Raw genomic sequence first — 15,988 nt, 5'->3', positions numbered from 1 at the left:
AAATTATTACATACTTAATTTTTATTTTTTCAAGAAATCTGCGATTGATTTCTGCTTCATTAAACTTAGTTCCAAATATTCAATAGTTTTTTCTATAGTGAATAATGCTTGAAAACTTTGACATTGATTTCTGACTGAAGCAAGGTTACGCTTACGAATCAAAACTACATACGGCTATCGACGAGTTGAAATACGATAAGAGAAGATTAAGAAATAACGATAAAGTACTTTCGATAATAATTCTATAATTATCGAAAATAGTAAACTAAATTTCTACTCGATTGTATAGTAAATAATTAACGAAAAGATTAGGTGCGTTTCGCCAGCACTGCCGCTTTCGAATTTTAATATCAAACATCGACAGTATTATGTACTTTTTTTTTGTACAATTTTGTACAACTAAAACAAAATTTTATACACCCCCAAACACGACTAAAACCGTTTTTCCTATGCGCGTGCTAGGGAAACGTTCCCCCAGCATTGCCAATGTCGAAAATTTGAAAATTTGAATTTGTAAACTATACAGTATTATGCACTTTTTTTTGTACAATTTTGTACAACTACCTAACTAACCTAACCTATTTTGTACACCCCCTCAAACACGACCAAAATCGTTTTTTATGCGCATACTATCGTAAATAAATATGACATATAGCACGATGTTAAAACGTCCGTCAAATCAATTACCTCTAATTATTAAAGCGATCTAAAATTGTATTATCCATGCATATTGTAATGCAGTATAATATATAGGGACGCCTAGTGCTCATTTATATATCTACGAGTAATTATTATAGTCTTATAAAAAAATATGCTTGATATAAGATACAGTATACATTTTATACTGTACGTTTTTGTACGTATATTAGTCTTCCCCGCACTACAAATTTCCATAGTATATGGTGGCTGAATGCAAATATCAATAATACAAAATAGAAAAACCCCAGAAGCTTGTTCGAACATTGTAAACCATGTTATTTAATAATAGATGGTTTTTTAGATGATCATTCACAAAAATAAAAATAAATATTGTTTTTAACAGTTGATTCAAACGGTCGACATTGATTAATTTTATTATTGTCACCGAATCAATAATAATTTATAACTTATAATATTTTGTTGTTTAATTGATATTGGACGTAATAAGGTAAGAGTTATTTATATTATTACGTATTTATTTAACTCATAAAGTTATAAATTATAATCATAGTATTATTATGCTGTAAAATGTATTTTATTAACTTAAAGTAATAGATTTTATAATGGCGGAAGAAACTAGAGGAAGAGAACCTAAATTTATCAATAATGTTATAGACAGTGAAATAATCAAATTTAAAAATAAAATAATACTGGAAAAAAACAGTTAGTATTTTGTAAAATTAATAACGTAATGGAGTCCACCTAATAAATCAAAATTTCTCAGAACGAAACAATTATTTGTGAGATCAATGACTCTTTTGATATATTGTAGGTCGATGAAAGAAACAAAAGAAATTTTAGAAGCTATTTTTAAAATACGATTGAATATGTATGATGGCCCAATTTTAGTACGTACAGATACTTAAGTAGAAACACCTTACGCTATAAGTAAGATATATCTTCAGACCCTAATTTCAAATAAATCATCATATATACAAACTTTTGATCATTTAATCAAAGAAAATGTGTTAAATAATATAAATGATCAAGAGTCTCATGATGAAAACAGTAATGATAAATGTGATAGTTCGTTTATGAATTGGAAAATAATTGTAAATTAGAAGTTGAGATAATTGAAGGCGAATACGACAACACTCAATTTATACCCGAACAACTTTTGGGTATGGAGATGCTACCATTTCAAGTAGTCATGTTGAATGCAATTTTAATCAGCTAAAAAATAGAGTTTTTGAAGCAGATAAATTACCTATAAGAGTAGATTATTTTACGGAAAAGCTATTACAATATTATAATAGAGATAATTTACTATTACAAGACTCGAAGTCATTGACTACAACATCCGACCTTAATAATGAAGAATACATAGAACAGTATATAAGTGAAGATAATAATTACTAATCGACGAACCACAATCAAACAGTGTCTGGTAAAGATTATTGTACAGATGATAATATTATTGAAAAATACAGTGGAAGTGTAGTACATTAAGAATTAGTTGATATAAATTATTCCTCAAATGAAATTAGAAGTATAAATTATTACCCAGATGCAGAAATGATAGAAAAATCTAATGAGCTACTTGATAAACACGAAATTGATAAAAATAACACTACGTATTGAACCTTATGAAAAAAATGAAAATAATACAATTAAAAAAAAAATCACTATTAAAATGTCTTGTTTACCATGTGAAAATGGATTTTCCAACGGGCATAAATAGATGTAAAATTTGTAACAAATCAGTGCATTTATTTGGTTGTTCCGTAAAGAATATACACAGCGAAGAAGGATTTGGAGAATCACGGATATGTCTAACATGCGCCGAGAAAGCTAAAGAATGTGAAGCTGTTGAACATTGGCGAAAAAAAACAAAAATTATCGACTATATCACAATGTCGATCTGCTGAATTATGTCTTATGCCACAGCCAGGAAATGACCATGTCGATTTAAATGAAAAAGGTTCTGGGAAAGTAATTCTATTTCTCAAGAATAGCAATACATTTCGTGACAAACTATACAACATCCAAAATTAGGTAAAATCATTCTAGACAACAGCTGCTCATCAGATTCCTTGTTAAGTTTTGGAATTTTTATTCCGCATAGCAAAGTAAAATAAAACTGCGAAATTTATTATTAACATGATATGTCCTAAACTGAAAAAAAATATGAACAGAGAACGTATTTTATTACTGGCTCCATTTTTTCTGTCTGATAATGAATATATTGGTAATGTAAAAACAATAGATGCAATGGATACGATATCATCAACAGCAAGCAAATTGTTAAATCGGACAACCTAGAGTCCTTATTAGTCCGGATTAATGAGGTTCTATTGTATGTTCATCTTTTTTATGTTTATTATATTTTGAGTAGGTATTTGAATAATATTGTATTGTTTATATAATATTGCAAACAATTTTTTTTTCGTTTTTTATTAATAATATATTTAAGATATTTTAAAATTATATAATATTAACAGTATAACTTTGTTGAATAAATCATTTAAACAGTACGTGTTCAACCTTCGAACGTTTAACACGTGTGTATCGTGAGTGCGCCTTTATTAAGCTTCCCATAACTTTCCTAAATCGTCTCGATTCTTCAGGTAATATGAACATTATTTGACCGTAAAACCCTCAATATGACTGCCAACTCCACCAAAGAGAACTCACCTAGGTTAAAACCTTCAGACATAGGTGCAACAGCTCAAAATCCCCCCCAAAAATATAACACAAGCCTACTAAAAATATCACATCGCCAATTAAATTCAATAAGCAAACCACAAAATAACAATCCAGCCGGTGTACATCATTAGTGAGCGATGATGTGGTCGCTAATCACAGTACCTCCGCCTCCTTTCTACAATGCATAATGGATCTATCGTTAATGAACCCATTTGCAGTATCGATAACCTAACCTAACCGACTCTCACGGCTTCAAATAATACATACAACATATGTATGTTGAATATTACAAAACACAATATAAGTGATATCACATTTGCTACAACCACCGCAAACGATAAAACACCGCCAAGAGACCAAGCGATAGTCTTTAAATCTATTGACGGCATCCCTCAAATAGAATATGTGTTAGCAGTTGGGAAAATATTTTCTCCCAAAAATATCACATTCGTGTCTAGAATTTCAAACAGCCGGTTCTACATATTCCTATTTAGCAAACAAATCCTAGATAACTTAATAGACACTCACTCTTTCATAAAAATAAACAACCAGGGAGCCAATTCTTGAAATTGTGATATAGTTTGTCGCATGCGATAAAAACTTTATTTAAAAATTAAATAATTGGTATTCTTGAAATAAATGTATGGCTTTAGTCGAATGAAAAACATTCGACTGTTTGTCGACTGGGTATAAGTCGGTGACAAACATTATTCGCATGATAATGTGTAATATGTGATGTAACAGTTGTATAGTTTCCAATAATTGATAATCATTTTCTAAAAAATTCATTTTAAAATTACAAATAATGAAGTTTATGATAAATTAATAACCTTTCACCTTTGGTTTTATAAAATGGCTAACTTTGACGAAATGGCTATGTTGTTAGCAATTAATAATGTTGAAGATCATGAACACTTACTTAACGAACGACAAACGCGAATACTTGAGATAATTTCGGATCCATTTCTTTTAACAGATCGATTGTTTATAAAAAATTTCATGACACACATATATGGAACAATAGTTTGGTCTTACCAGTACTTCAGGAACTATACCGACACAATTATGACAATTTTTATTTACTAGATAAAATAGTCTTCTCTTAACATCTTATTTAAAATATGAATAAATAATGTGTTCTAAAGTGTTAAAACACAAGTATTTGAATATTTGAATTTAAATATATTTGTGGTAATTTTAAATACTTTTATTAAAGTAATTAAGACACTGTTCTAAAGTAAATTTTTAGAGTATTTTGATTATATTCAAATATAATAAAAAGTATTTTTTACAACACTGTTGTTCTAATTAATGATTTATTTGTTTGAAAAAAATCAGGTGATTCTGGATATCCCTTGTGGCAATGGTTCTTGACTCCTATAACCAATCCTACAACAGATGCTGAAAAATTTTTCAATTCAAAACAAATGTCAACCAGATGTATTATTGAACGTTGCAATGGGGTGTTAAAAATGAGATTTAGGTAACAATAGTTTTAAATTTTATTGTCTTATATAATTTTTACCAAAAAACATTCTTTTTTTTTAAGGTGCTTATTAAAGGATAGAATACTACATTACAAACCGGAAAAAGTATCGTCCTTAATAAATGCGTGTGTAGTTCTGTATAATATGTGTATCGCAAACAATGTCCCTATGACATATGAATACGATATTGAGGAACATGAAAATTTAGGTATGCTGGGAGACCAAGAAATATTAGAAGATAGCAATCGCAATATAGAGTTGACTCTTGGGAGACAACAATGAGATAAAGTTGTAAGATACTTATTTCATAGAAGTGGTGTATAAAATAAAGTAAATTCTATATTATTTAAAAATATAAGTAACAATATAAAATTAAAAAAACAATCTTTAGTAATAACAATTTTTATAACTAATTATAGCAAATAATAAAATAATACCCTTTTTAATTAATTTCTTTGTTTAACAAATAAAGTCTTTATAAAATATAGTTCAGTATTTAAAGTTCTGTTTTCAGTCATTTTTCTGTAAGCTTGGTCAGTAATGTTCCAAAAGTGGTTCCAAGGTTTTTCAACAATACATTATTTTCTTCCAAAAGTTTAATTTTTTTTTTTTGATAGAATGCTTCTTTTAGATCAAATTTATTCTGTGCTATATCTCCCAACCTAGTTGCAGCTGTATTGCTTTCACCCAAACAATCAGCAGTAGTCTTTTTTCTTTTTAGATCTATAATATGGTTGATGTACTCTGAATCAACAGGGGACGTATTTTGTTTTGTCTGTATGTTATTCAATAGTAATAGTTCAATGAATCCTTTTGTAAAAGATGGATTTTCAAATTGGAAGAAGGGCGATGAAAGAATTAGTGGTCATGAAAACAGTTCTGTACACCAGGTATGCACGATGAAATGGCTTCATCGTTTAAATAAAAAAAACAAATATTAATAAACAGTTAACGAAACAATTAAAAATAGAAGAAAATTATTGGATCGATATTTTAAAACGTGTTTTTGAAGCTATTCGTTTTCTTTCGACACGAGGTCTTGCATTTCGAGGTAGTCATGAAGTGATTGGAGTTACGGATAATAGTAGTTATTTAGGAATACTTGAGTTGATTGCTAAATTTGATCCTGTGTTGATAGCACACATAGAAAATTATGGTAACAAAAGGGGGGGGGCAGTGTGTCTTACATATCAAAAACCATATGTGAGGAACTTATTGGTATTATGTCTTTAAAAGTGTTTGATCACATTGTTGATGAAATTATTAAATCTAAGTATTTTGGTATTGTCGTTGATTCAACTCCAGATCTTGCCCATATTGATAAGCTGTCGATAATCATACGTTATTGTTTGAATGGTACAGTACATGAACGATTTCTTGGCTTTGTCTCTTTTCATAGTCTTACTGTTGAAGCTCTAGGCTGCAATGTCTTAGAATTTCTCAAACGAAGTGGCATTCGATATTGCCAACTGTCGTGCGCAAACTTATGATAATGTTGCCAATATGTCTGGAAGATATCGTGGACTACAGGCTCAAATTAAAGATCTAAATGATTTAGCATTTTATGTCTCATGTGTCGCACATTCTTTAAATTCTTCAAAAATTATATGCGTTTTTTGCAGCTTCTACGCATCGATAGGAAGTATTATTAAGAAACAGTAAAAAAAGTAGTAAGACTTTAAGAAGTCTCTCCAGTATACGGTGTTCTTGTCGTAATGATGCTATTGAAGCATTAGCTGGTAATTATGATGAGATATACAATACGTTATCTGACATTTCTAAAGATATGAATGAAAATGCTTACACTCGTTATGATGCCAATTTAATTAAGAAAAAGTTAATAAAATTAGAAATAGCTTTTATGACTATTTTTTGGAAATGTGTTCTAGGCAGATTCAATGCTACAAGTGTTTATTTACAAAGAATTAAAATTGATATGGTTACTGGTAATAGTATGCTACAATCGTTGATAACATTTGTTGATGAACTCAGAAATGATTTTGACGCAATTGAAAATAAAGCAAAAATATCGAGTCTCTCAGTTAATAAAGAATGGTCTAATGAAGGAAAAAACAAACGTAAAATTATTCAAAAATATTCGGATGGTACTACAGGTCATGAGAGTTTAAAAGGTAGAGATACATTTAGAGTCAACACTTTTTTTGTTATCATTGATAAATTGCAAACCGAATTAAAAAAACGTAGCTCAGCTTATGACAATATAACAAACTTTTTTGGATTTTTGACTCGCTTGGACGTGATTGATGATAATTTATTGAAAAAATCCGTAAATAATTTAGTCAAAGTTTACTTTCGTGATCTAGAAGAAAGTCTATACGACGATTTGAAACAATTCATTGGTATAGTTAAAGTGAAGGAAGATAATAAATTAATAAAAAACCCGGTTAACATGTTACAAATGATTGTTGAAGATAATCTCTCGGGCGTTTTTTCACATATTTATGTAGCGTTCTGAATTTATTTAAGTATACCAGTTATTGACTGTGAAAGTGAACGATCTTTTTCTGCACTAACAATAATTAAAAATAAATATCGTTGAATGATGGGTAAATCAATACTGACATCTCTATCTATTATTTCAATTGAGTGTGAATTGACCATGAATATTTCATTTGAGAATATTATAAAATAATTTGCTCAGGAAAAATCCAGGAAAAAGTTTTTCAAACATAATATTATATAAGATTAAAAATATATGTATATATTTTTTTTATTGCATATGCCGAAAAATGTATAATATAATATAAGAATAAAATGTTATTTAAAAACAATATTATACTTATTTTAATTTATATTTATTACAAATTGCTAAATCAGAAGAAAAAAGGAAATTGTTTTAGGTGAAAGGCCTCAATAAAAGTAATAGCCCCCCTTAAATTATGACCGTAATCCGGCCCTGACTCCACCGCTCTTCTCAAAAACTACGAAGGATTCAGCAAAAATAAAACATCAGATACAGCCAGCGGAGGAGTCACTATATTCATAAAATCTTACATCCCAAGCAAGAAATAAAAATAAACAGTAACCTCGAAACAATAGCTATATCCGTTGAACACAGCGAAACATTCACAATATGAAACATTTACCTACCAAATCAAATTGATTTTTCATTACCAGATTTGGAAAATATTATACGACAACTTCTTAAACCCGTTATATTAGTAGAAGACTTCAATTCACACAGTATAATTTGGGGCTCAAACAACTCTAATCCTAGGAGAAAAACTTAAACAAAACGAAGACCTTGTATTGCTCAATGACTCAACTCCTATGCATTTAAACCTAGGAAATGATAATTTTTCCTACATTGACGTATCTCTAAGCACACGATCCATTGCACAGAAGCTTGAATGAGAAGTACTACCAGAAATGTACAGCAGTGACCACGTTCTAATCAAAATTAAAATATTACCAAGACAAGTTAATAATAAATACTCGAATAAACAAAGATGGAATTTAAAAAACCCAAATTGGAACTTTATACCGATCTACTAGAAGAAGAAATCAAAAAAATACTTGACCTCAACATCATTGATATAGAAGAAACTATCCAAACTTTTACAAACCTTGACAGCGCAAAAAAGTCAATAGGCACAACTAATCAAACAAAAAACCCAGAGTGCCCTGGTGGAACAATAAAATAAAAGAAGCAGTATTCAACAAAAACAAAGCACTAATAAACTACAAAAAAAATATAACCCCCGAAAATTTTATTGAACTTAAAAGACTCAGATCCAAAAGCAAGTTCCTTATAAAAAACAGTAAAAAAGAATCATTGAACACATTCACATTTACCATCAATGAAAAAACGAATCTATCAGGAGTATGGAGAAAAATAAAATCATTAATAAGCTTAATCCAAAACAACGACATATTTATAAAAATCAACCAGAGCACCATAACCGATCAAACAGTAGTAGCAGATACAATAGGAAACTTCTTACACGAAAACTTCAGTGACAAAGTATACGAAAGAAACTTATAAATTAAATAAAGATCCCCAACGAGAAAATACAAATTAAGTCAACCATCGATAAAAACAACCTAGACCAGATAAACCTAAATCTCAAAATCATTATGGATGAGTTAGAACAAACTCTGAGAGAATGCAACAGTAAAAATCCGGGCCCCGACACAATTCCCTATAGCTTCTTACACAATTCAGGTATATCAACAAAACACCTATTCAAAATATATAACCATATATGGGAAAGGGAGAGGTCCCCATAAGATGGGATACGGGCAACAAAAATTATTTCTGACCTTCAAAGTGGCTTCCGAAATCACAGATCCACAATCGATAACCTTACCATCATCAAGTCAGAAGTAAACAACGCACTCAACTCTAATCAATTCCTCGGTTTGATAAGTATAAACATCTCCAAAGCCTACGATTCGGTATGCAGACACAGAGTGTTACAAATACTTTCAAAAATGCTGACAGATGGCAACATGTTTAACTACATCAAATGCTTTCTCAACTCGAAATAGTTCACAGTCTCACTCACAAATACCCAATCAAAAAATTACACCCAGCAAAATGGAATCCCTTAAAGTTCGTCGTTATCGGTCACCCTCTTTCTTCTAGCAATAAATGACACAACTAACCATACAATTTCCCGTCAAAGCAAATCTTTTTGCAGACGACTTTAATTTCTGGTGCAAAAGCCCAAATCTCAAGACAATACAATACTTCTTATAAGATACAACCAACAACATCGCAAAATGGTCAACTCTAACCGGTTTCAAAATCTCTAGCCAAAAATCTCAATGCATTTTATTCACTAACAAGAAAAGTCAAAATACTCAGAGTTTTCTTTGTCAAAAAAATCAACTGGATAGAACACCTAAAATACCTCAAAATTTCATTGACTAGAAGCCGCAACATCATGAAAACGATAAGTCACATCACATGGGGAGGCGACGAAGACACGTTTTTAAAAATTCATAAACACCTCATCAGAGCAAAAATGGACTACAGTGCAACAATTTACCAATCAGCCAAACCAAACCACCAGAAGATAGTATATACCACCTACAACACAACCATAAGACTCGCCTTAGGAGCTTTTTGTTCAATTCCCATTGAAAGCATCCGAAACTTGGCTATTGAACTTCCTCCGAGCTAAGAAAAATCGAAAGAAGCTTAATGAACGGCGCAAGCATCCCTAGAAACCCAGATAACCCAGCATATAAGCACATTGGTGATCTCACAGAATGCGCCAATGAACATGAAATAAATCTCAGTTCATAATTCAAAATTCAGCCAAACACTTTACCCCCATAGAACACTAACTTTGATATCAATCTCGAATTAACAAAATTCAAGATAGAAAACATCCCACCATTTATATTTAAAAATCACTTAAACGAAATACTACAGAGACATAAAAATACCAACCTATTTTTTACAGACGCCTCCAAATCAGAAGGAGTGGATATAGCAATTATTAGAGAAAACTTCACATCCATTTTAAGACTTCCAGAAAATTGTTCCATCTACACCGAATAGGCCATAGCTATCCTTAAGACACTCAAAATCATACTTGACCACAAGCTCCTCCTCAGAAACAATATAATACTCTCAGACTCTCTGAGCACACTCTTAAGTCTTAAAAATAAAACAAACACAACTGACATAACAACACTCGCCTAACAAAAAATCTACCAGGCAACAAGCAGAGGATCAAACATATCCCTAATCTGGATCCCTGGGCACTGCAACATAGAAGGGAATGAAAAGGCAGACGAAGAATACACTCCTATAATAAACTTAACAACTTACGCGGATGTAAAAAATCAAATCCAAGCCTCCATCGAAATTAGATGTCAGGAACACTGGCTGAGACAAATTACAGACAATGTATAAAACTCCGTGAAATCAAAAGTACAATATTTCAATGGCCTAATCTCAATCTCAACAGAATTATAGAAGAGAAAAAAAAACTATCAATCGCCTCCGGATAGGTCACACCAGGCTAACCCAAAAGTTCCTTATGACTAAAGAACCTCCTCAATGTCCATCCTGCGGTGACATCTTAACAGCCAAGCACTTAATAACTGAATGCTATAAGTACACAGAAGACACCAAAAAAACATAACATCTCATCTAACATAGACGAAAGTTTAGGACCCAACACAGAATATATCATCAACATGGTCAAATTCTTAAAAAAAATCTAGAGGAACACAACACAACTCAATACAAAATAACCATAAAAAAAAAATATTTTATTTTTAAGTATATCTCAATTTACCTAAATGTACATATGTAAAAAAAACTGTAACGAATGGCCTTTGCAGCCAACGTATTTAAGATCAATATAAAAAAAAATCATTTAAAATATTTTTGTGAAGTGTTGTTCTATTATACCTATCTTTTTTGTTACTATAGGTTTTCTTAGTAATACATTTTATATATCTATTAAATAAGTTTCTTTTGTTATGAAGAGGAAATTAGCAATTGGTTATTATATAATTATTAAGTACTACTTAATGTCCTATGTATAAAATATAGTAAACTATAAAAGTTAAGAAAATTAATAGCAACAAAAATATAGAATTATAGGTATATGCAATTTTGAAAAAAGCGCTATCTACTGTTTACTTGTTAGTTGGGGGAGAATTCATCGGGAGCGCTATTGCGTCAACAAGTATTTGCCGAGTGCCCGAGTGATTTTATTACTTTTCTATGCTTCCATACGCTTTCGCCTCGTGACGTTCTTATTGATCATCCTTTTCGAAATCCAAACGTTGCCGAACATATATTACATTTTGTACATTTTATTTATTTTTACCGCGTTTGTCCTTTCGCAAACTCATGCTTCAAAATATATGCTTAAATATTTTGTGTTCTCGCGTCGCACATAAAAATGTTCTTCTTATTTCACCTTCTTACCCGGAGTGTCTCAACTTGGCGTTTCGTGGATTGGTGACGTAAAGGAAAATAGTTTATAAATTGTTTCCGCACCACATGCACAAGGTTTAACGCGCCAAAATTGTGACCTAATTTTTTTCTTCACCCGCGCGATACCGATCGTTATGATTGCTGCCGCTCACGTGTTGTAGTTCGTCAAGAGTGTTCACACGCAAACCACTAGCGTTTTCATCCATTATCATCCCGCAAACTGCAGGCTTAACCGTCACTACAATACAGCGCAGTGAATGAGTAAAATGTAAACGACGCATTGGCGTGGTTCGGTGGTTCGAATGTCAGTTCAATTTAAATCATGTGTATCGTGTTTTCGGTCAAAATGAAAACCGAAGTTTTACATGGGTGATGCTCTGCTTTAGTTGCTATTGTCGGTTCACACACCGCGTGACTTACTATTTTATTACAGTTAAATGATGAAATAAACAACTGTGCTAACACTGAATATTGTGTTGAAATAAAAAAAGAAACTGTACGTTTGTACCATTGAGTAATAGTGTCCAGTAAAACGGCATTTTGTACGATGTTAAAACCGTGTACTCGCCAAATTTTGTATGGTTTTATAATCATGGAAATATAAACATTTAAATACCTTGCAAACATAAAAGTCTGATTTCATGACGCCCTGACATGAGTTTCACAAATATTACGCTAAACAAATGTAGATGATAATTCTAATTTGACATATTATGTCTAATAAGCTTAGAAATATTAAGCCCAACATAAAAAGTGGAATTATGTCCCTGAATTAAAAAAAAAGATATAATCTTTACTTGAACGATAATATGGCTTACTACATGCCTAACACAATATCGTAACTTATTACTATGGACACCACGGCATGTACTGCCTCAGATATATCAAAACATGCAAATTGTTTAAATTATTATTTACTCCATACCAGCCTATTTCTTCTTTTATCCTATTATACAGGCTATAGATATAGTCATGTAGAAGCTATATTACAATTATTAAGTTAATTTGGACTTATTTCAATTAACAACCTACTTAATGATTGATAATATACAAATATTTAAGAAAAAATGTTAAAAGCATTCATCGAATGTATTGACAACCATTGCAGTATTATCCATCTGTCTTGTTTTGACTGATCAGTCAAAATCGTCGGCGACTTGACTGTCTCTGATCGGATACGTCACTGTCTCGTGACTGATATGTGTGAATCGACCTTTACCCAATCAATGTTGTTCTTTTTTTATCACTTTGTGTTTTTTGTCTGTACGCTCACAATACAAACAAATATCTCATGAAATCAGAATTTTCCAACAAAATATCATTCAACACCTCTTTATATACCATTGGGCTGAAATCTTTATTGAATTTTACGTTTTCAGTCTTATTTTTCATCATACGCTCTGCATAGTACAACACTAACTCCGCAGTTATAACCATCAGTTTGTATAGGATAGTCAGAAAATAATTGAAAAATCATCTCTGCCCACGTATTTTCTACCTCTCCGTGCACACAATTTTTTTCAGTTTACTTAATAAGGTTACAAAATTATTTCTACATTTATTATATTCAGTTGTTTCGAATGGGTCAAAGAAAAATAATTTTTGATTTTCAAAGTCCGCAAACATAATTACCCAGTGATTTCTATTTACATGTAATGGCATTGCAAGTAAACTCTCTTTTGGAAGAACTAAAGTATCCAAATTTGAAATATTTTTTGAAAGATCATTATTTAAATGACCCGATACACCACAGCTCAATATTTTAATTTTATTTTTAAACTCGCAAAATATTTCTCTCATTACACCCAGTGCTATATCATTAAATTATCAAAGGTGTTAGGTGTATAATATACTGATAGTGTACTATTTTCCTAACAATAACTCATAGCACTGAGTTATGTCTTTAACACTAATTCCAACATCATAATTCAATTGTCTTCCGTTTTTTTTTTTTTTTAGATGAAACTATAATTATTTTTATCCTTTGGTAATCTATTTTCATTTAAATCCGTTTTATACCGTAGACCATCTACTGGACATTTGTAACTTTTTATAGAAATATAAGAATCTAATAAGATTCTTATTTGGAGTTACAATTTCGTCAATTGTTTTTTTGGAATCTAATGAGAGTATATTTACATTTGGTGTAAAACAAATAATATCATCTTTTACGTTTTTCATCGGAGACAATTGGTTCAAAACTAAACCTAACCTTAAATTGCTTTGAAACAACTATTAAAAGACCCTTAAAGTATTACAATTTTTTTCTTTCTTGGTCCCCAACATTTTTTTTGTCGTCATTGTCAGATTATGACGAAATCAAATTGATGAATGACGTACATTCTTTTTTTGTATAATTTGGGACTGAAGAAGTGCACAATAATTGAATGGTATATCTAGCAGTACTTCCTTACATCTACTCAGTATAATACTTTTAGTAAATTGAACAAATTATTCACATTTAATGCTCTAGAAATTTTTGCTTGTCTTTAAATTTCCAAACCAACTCTGCTGGAGCATTGCTTGCTCCGTCTGTCGATCCAAATACTTTGAACCGCATCACACCTGTGTCCACATTGGAATCACTGGAACGATAGACCCCATCATATAATTGTAGAATTCAACACTATACAATAGATTTTCTTCAAAGCTAGTACACATTTTTAATATTTCTTTTACCTGAACAACTATCTTTTTAAAACGAGACAAGAACATAGAATCTTTATACTAGTAAAATCCTAACCTATCTTTTATTTGTTCATCTAATATAACGGTTTCATGTTTTGTTATTAGCTACACTGCTTAGATTTCCACATCAACAGTCTTGTAGGGTGACAACAACATCGTTGAAACTGCAGTGAACCATTTGTCCAGACAAATCCGTGATGGTCATGTTGAATGATGGCGAAATACAAGCCGTTGCCAGGTACGCCAAAGATCCATTGGTCATCTTCTCATTTCCTTTATAATATTTATGAGCATCGTCAGATATATGTTTTATTAAATGACAACAACAAAGACTAGTTAGTGCGTTGCAATAAAATATTTTCCCTTTATATACATGAGCTCATAACATTTATTTAAATATTCTACGACCTCGTTACTTTGATTAAATTCTCTCACAAACCCTTTTAGTATTGCTGTTGAAAAGTCACCGACAACGTGTGCCGTGAACTTTGTATTACGCTGTCATTCTTAGATGTTTCGAAACTGCTTTAGCCAATTTGTTATCGGTCTAGCAATTTGTGTAGTCGTCTAATATTTTGCTATTCGAATTATTCTCTTATTGCACTTGGTTACAGCCGCATAATACAATAATAATTTTTCCTGTTTTGAACAGTGTATGATTTCTCGTAGATTCTCTTACCACGCCATCAGTCGCATTAATATGAATTGTAACACAACTTATCTTTCTTAATACGTTAATTTGATCTCGACTAAATAAATTAGTTTCAAAATCCTTCTCTTTTTAATCAGATACATATTGATTGAATTCTGAACATTCATCTTTCAATAAATGCATATCAACCCTGTCTTCAGCCATTAGATCATCAAGACTTTTTACTCGTCTTAAACTCATCGGTGGGCAGTACTTTGATATTTGCATTTGTATTTATCGATTTTTTCTCTTCAAGAACATAGTCAGTTTACCCCAGTGGCTGTAATTGTGGCTGTAATTGTGGCTGTTACTCAGAACTGTTATTTTTGCTAATCTGTCAGTTGTTTTTTTCTCCACCACTAGTTTAAAATGCTTACAAGGTTCATGCCGACAAACTCCATAACATGCCAAACCTTTCTTGATAATATTTTTATTTTTAATCATCAATACACAAGAGTTATTTACAGTTTCAAATTTTTCACTTAACAAATCATTTATTTCATTTGAAATATCTTGATTTTTTTGCATTGTAGTATCAACTATTTGTTTCAATTCTTCGTCTTGTAAAATACTGATTCCTTTCACAACAGTACACTTTTATAACATATTATATTTTTCATTTTATTACCTTCATTAAACGACCTTATCTTTAAGGGATATACATTCTTTGAGTTCTTAGGCAACGCTTTCCGATCTGCTTCAGGCGTATTACAAACAGATATAGATTTAAATCTATTTTTCGAGGTAAACAAATCTCTAGTAAGTAGGTTATATTTAGGTGTGGTTAATATTTTCTCAGCAACATTAAACTCTAATAGTAACCGTATTGATATTATGGCCGATTTCTTC

The 15,988-nt window shown here is 31.0% G+C and overlaps 2 protein-coding genes and 1 pseudogene across 2 annotated transcripts; 2 read left to right on the top strand and 1 right to left on the bottom strand.

Moving 5' to 3' along the window:
* Positions 1–4,772: 4,772 nt before the first annotated feature.
* LOC113558970 (putative nuclease HARBI1) lies at positions 4,773–5,114 on the top strand. Its single transcript, XM_026964564.1, has 2 exons — positions 4,773–4,828; positions 4,895–5,114. Exons 1-2 carry the CDS (start codon positions 4,773–4,775, stop codon positions 5,112–5,114), a joined length of 276 nt encoding a protein of 91 aa, XP_026820365.1.
* A 521-nt stretch (positions 5,115–5,635) lies between these two features.
* LOC113558118 lies at positions 5,636–7,308 on the top strand. The gene is made up of 4 exons (XM_026963630.1): positions 5,636–5,747; positions 5,803–5,988; positions 6,069–6,259; positions 6,472–7,308. The coding sequence occupies exons 1-4, from the start codon at positions 5,636–5,638 to the stop codon at positions 7,306–7,308; spliced, it is 1,326 nt and encodes a 441-aa protein (XP_026819431.1).
* A 5,509-nt stretch (positions 7,309–12,817) lies between these two features.
* LOC113558119 lies at positions 12,818–14,710 on the bottom strand (annotated as a pseudogene).
* Between the last annotated feature and the right edge of the window lie 1,278 nt (positions 14,711–15,988).

The sequence above is a fragment of the Rhopalosiphum maidis genome, chromosome 3 (assembly GCF_003676215.2).
Source record: "Rhopalosiphum maidis isolate BTI-1 chromosome 3, ASM367621v3, whole genome shotgun sequence".
NCBI lineage: Eukaryota > Metazoa > Arthropoda > Insecta > Hemiptera > Aphididae > Rhopalosiphum > Rhopalosiphum maidis.
The sequence above is the reverse complement of the archived record's forward strand: the minus strand, read 5'-3'. Positions and strand labels throughout refer to the sequence as shown.

Coding starts and splice junctions, on each gene's coding strand:
- LOC113558970 (XM_026964564.1), top strand. CDS start 4,773: ATGTCAACCAGATGTATTATTGAACGTTGCAATGGGGTGTTAAAAATG. Junction 4,829..4,894: donor GTGTTAAAAATGAGATTTAG/GTAACAATAGTT, acceptor TTTTTTTTTAAG/GTGCTTATTAAAGGATAGAA.
- LOC113558118 (XM_026963630.1), top strand. CDS start 5,636: ATGAATCCTTTTGTAAAAGATGGATTTTCAAATTGGAAGAAGGGCGAT. Junction 5,748..5,802: donor CACGATGAAATGGCTTCATC/GTTTAAATAAAA, acceptor AATTAAAAATAG/AAGAAAATTATTGGATCGAT. Junction 5,989..6,068: donor AGCACACATAGAAAATTATG/GTAACAAAAGGG, acceptor TGTCTTTAAAAG/TGTTTGATCACATTGTTGAT.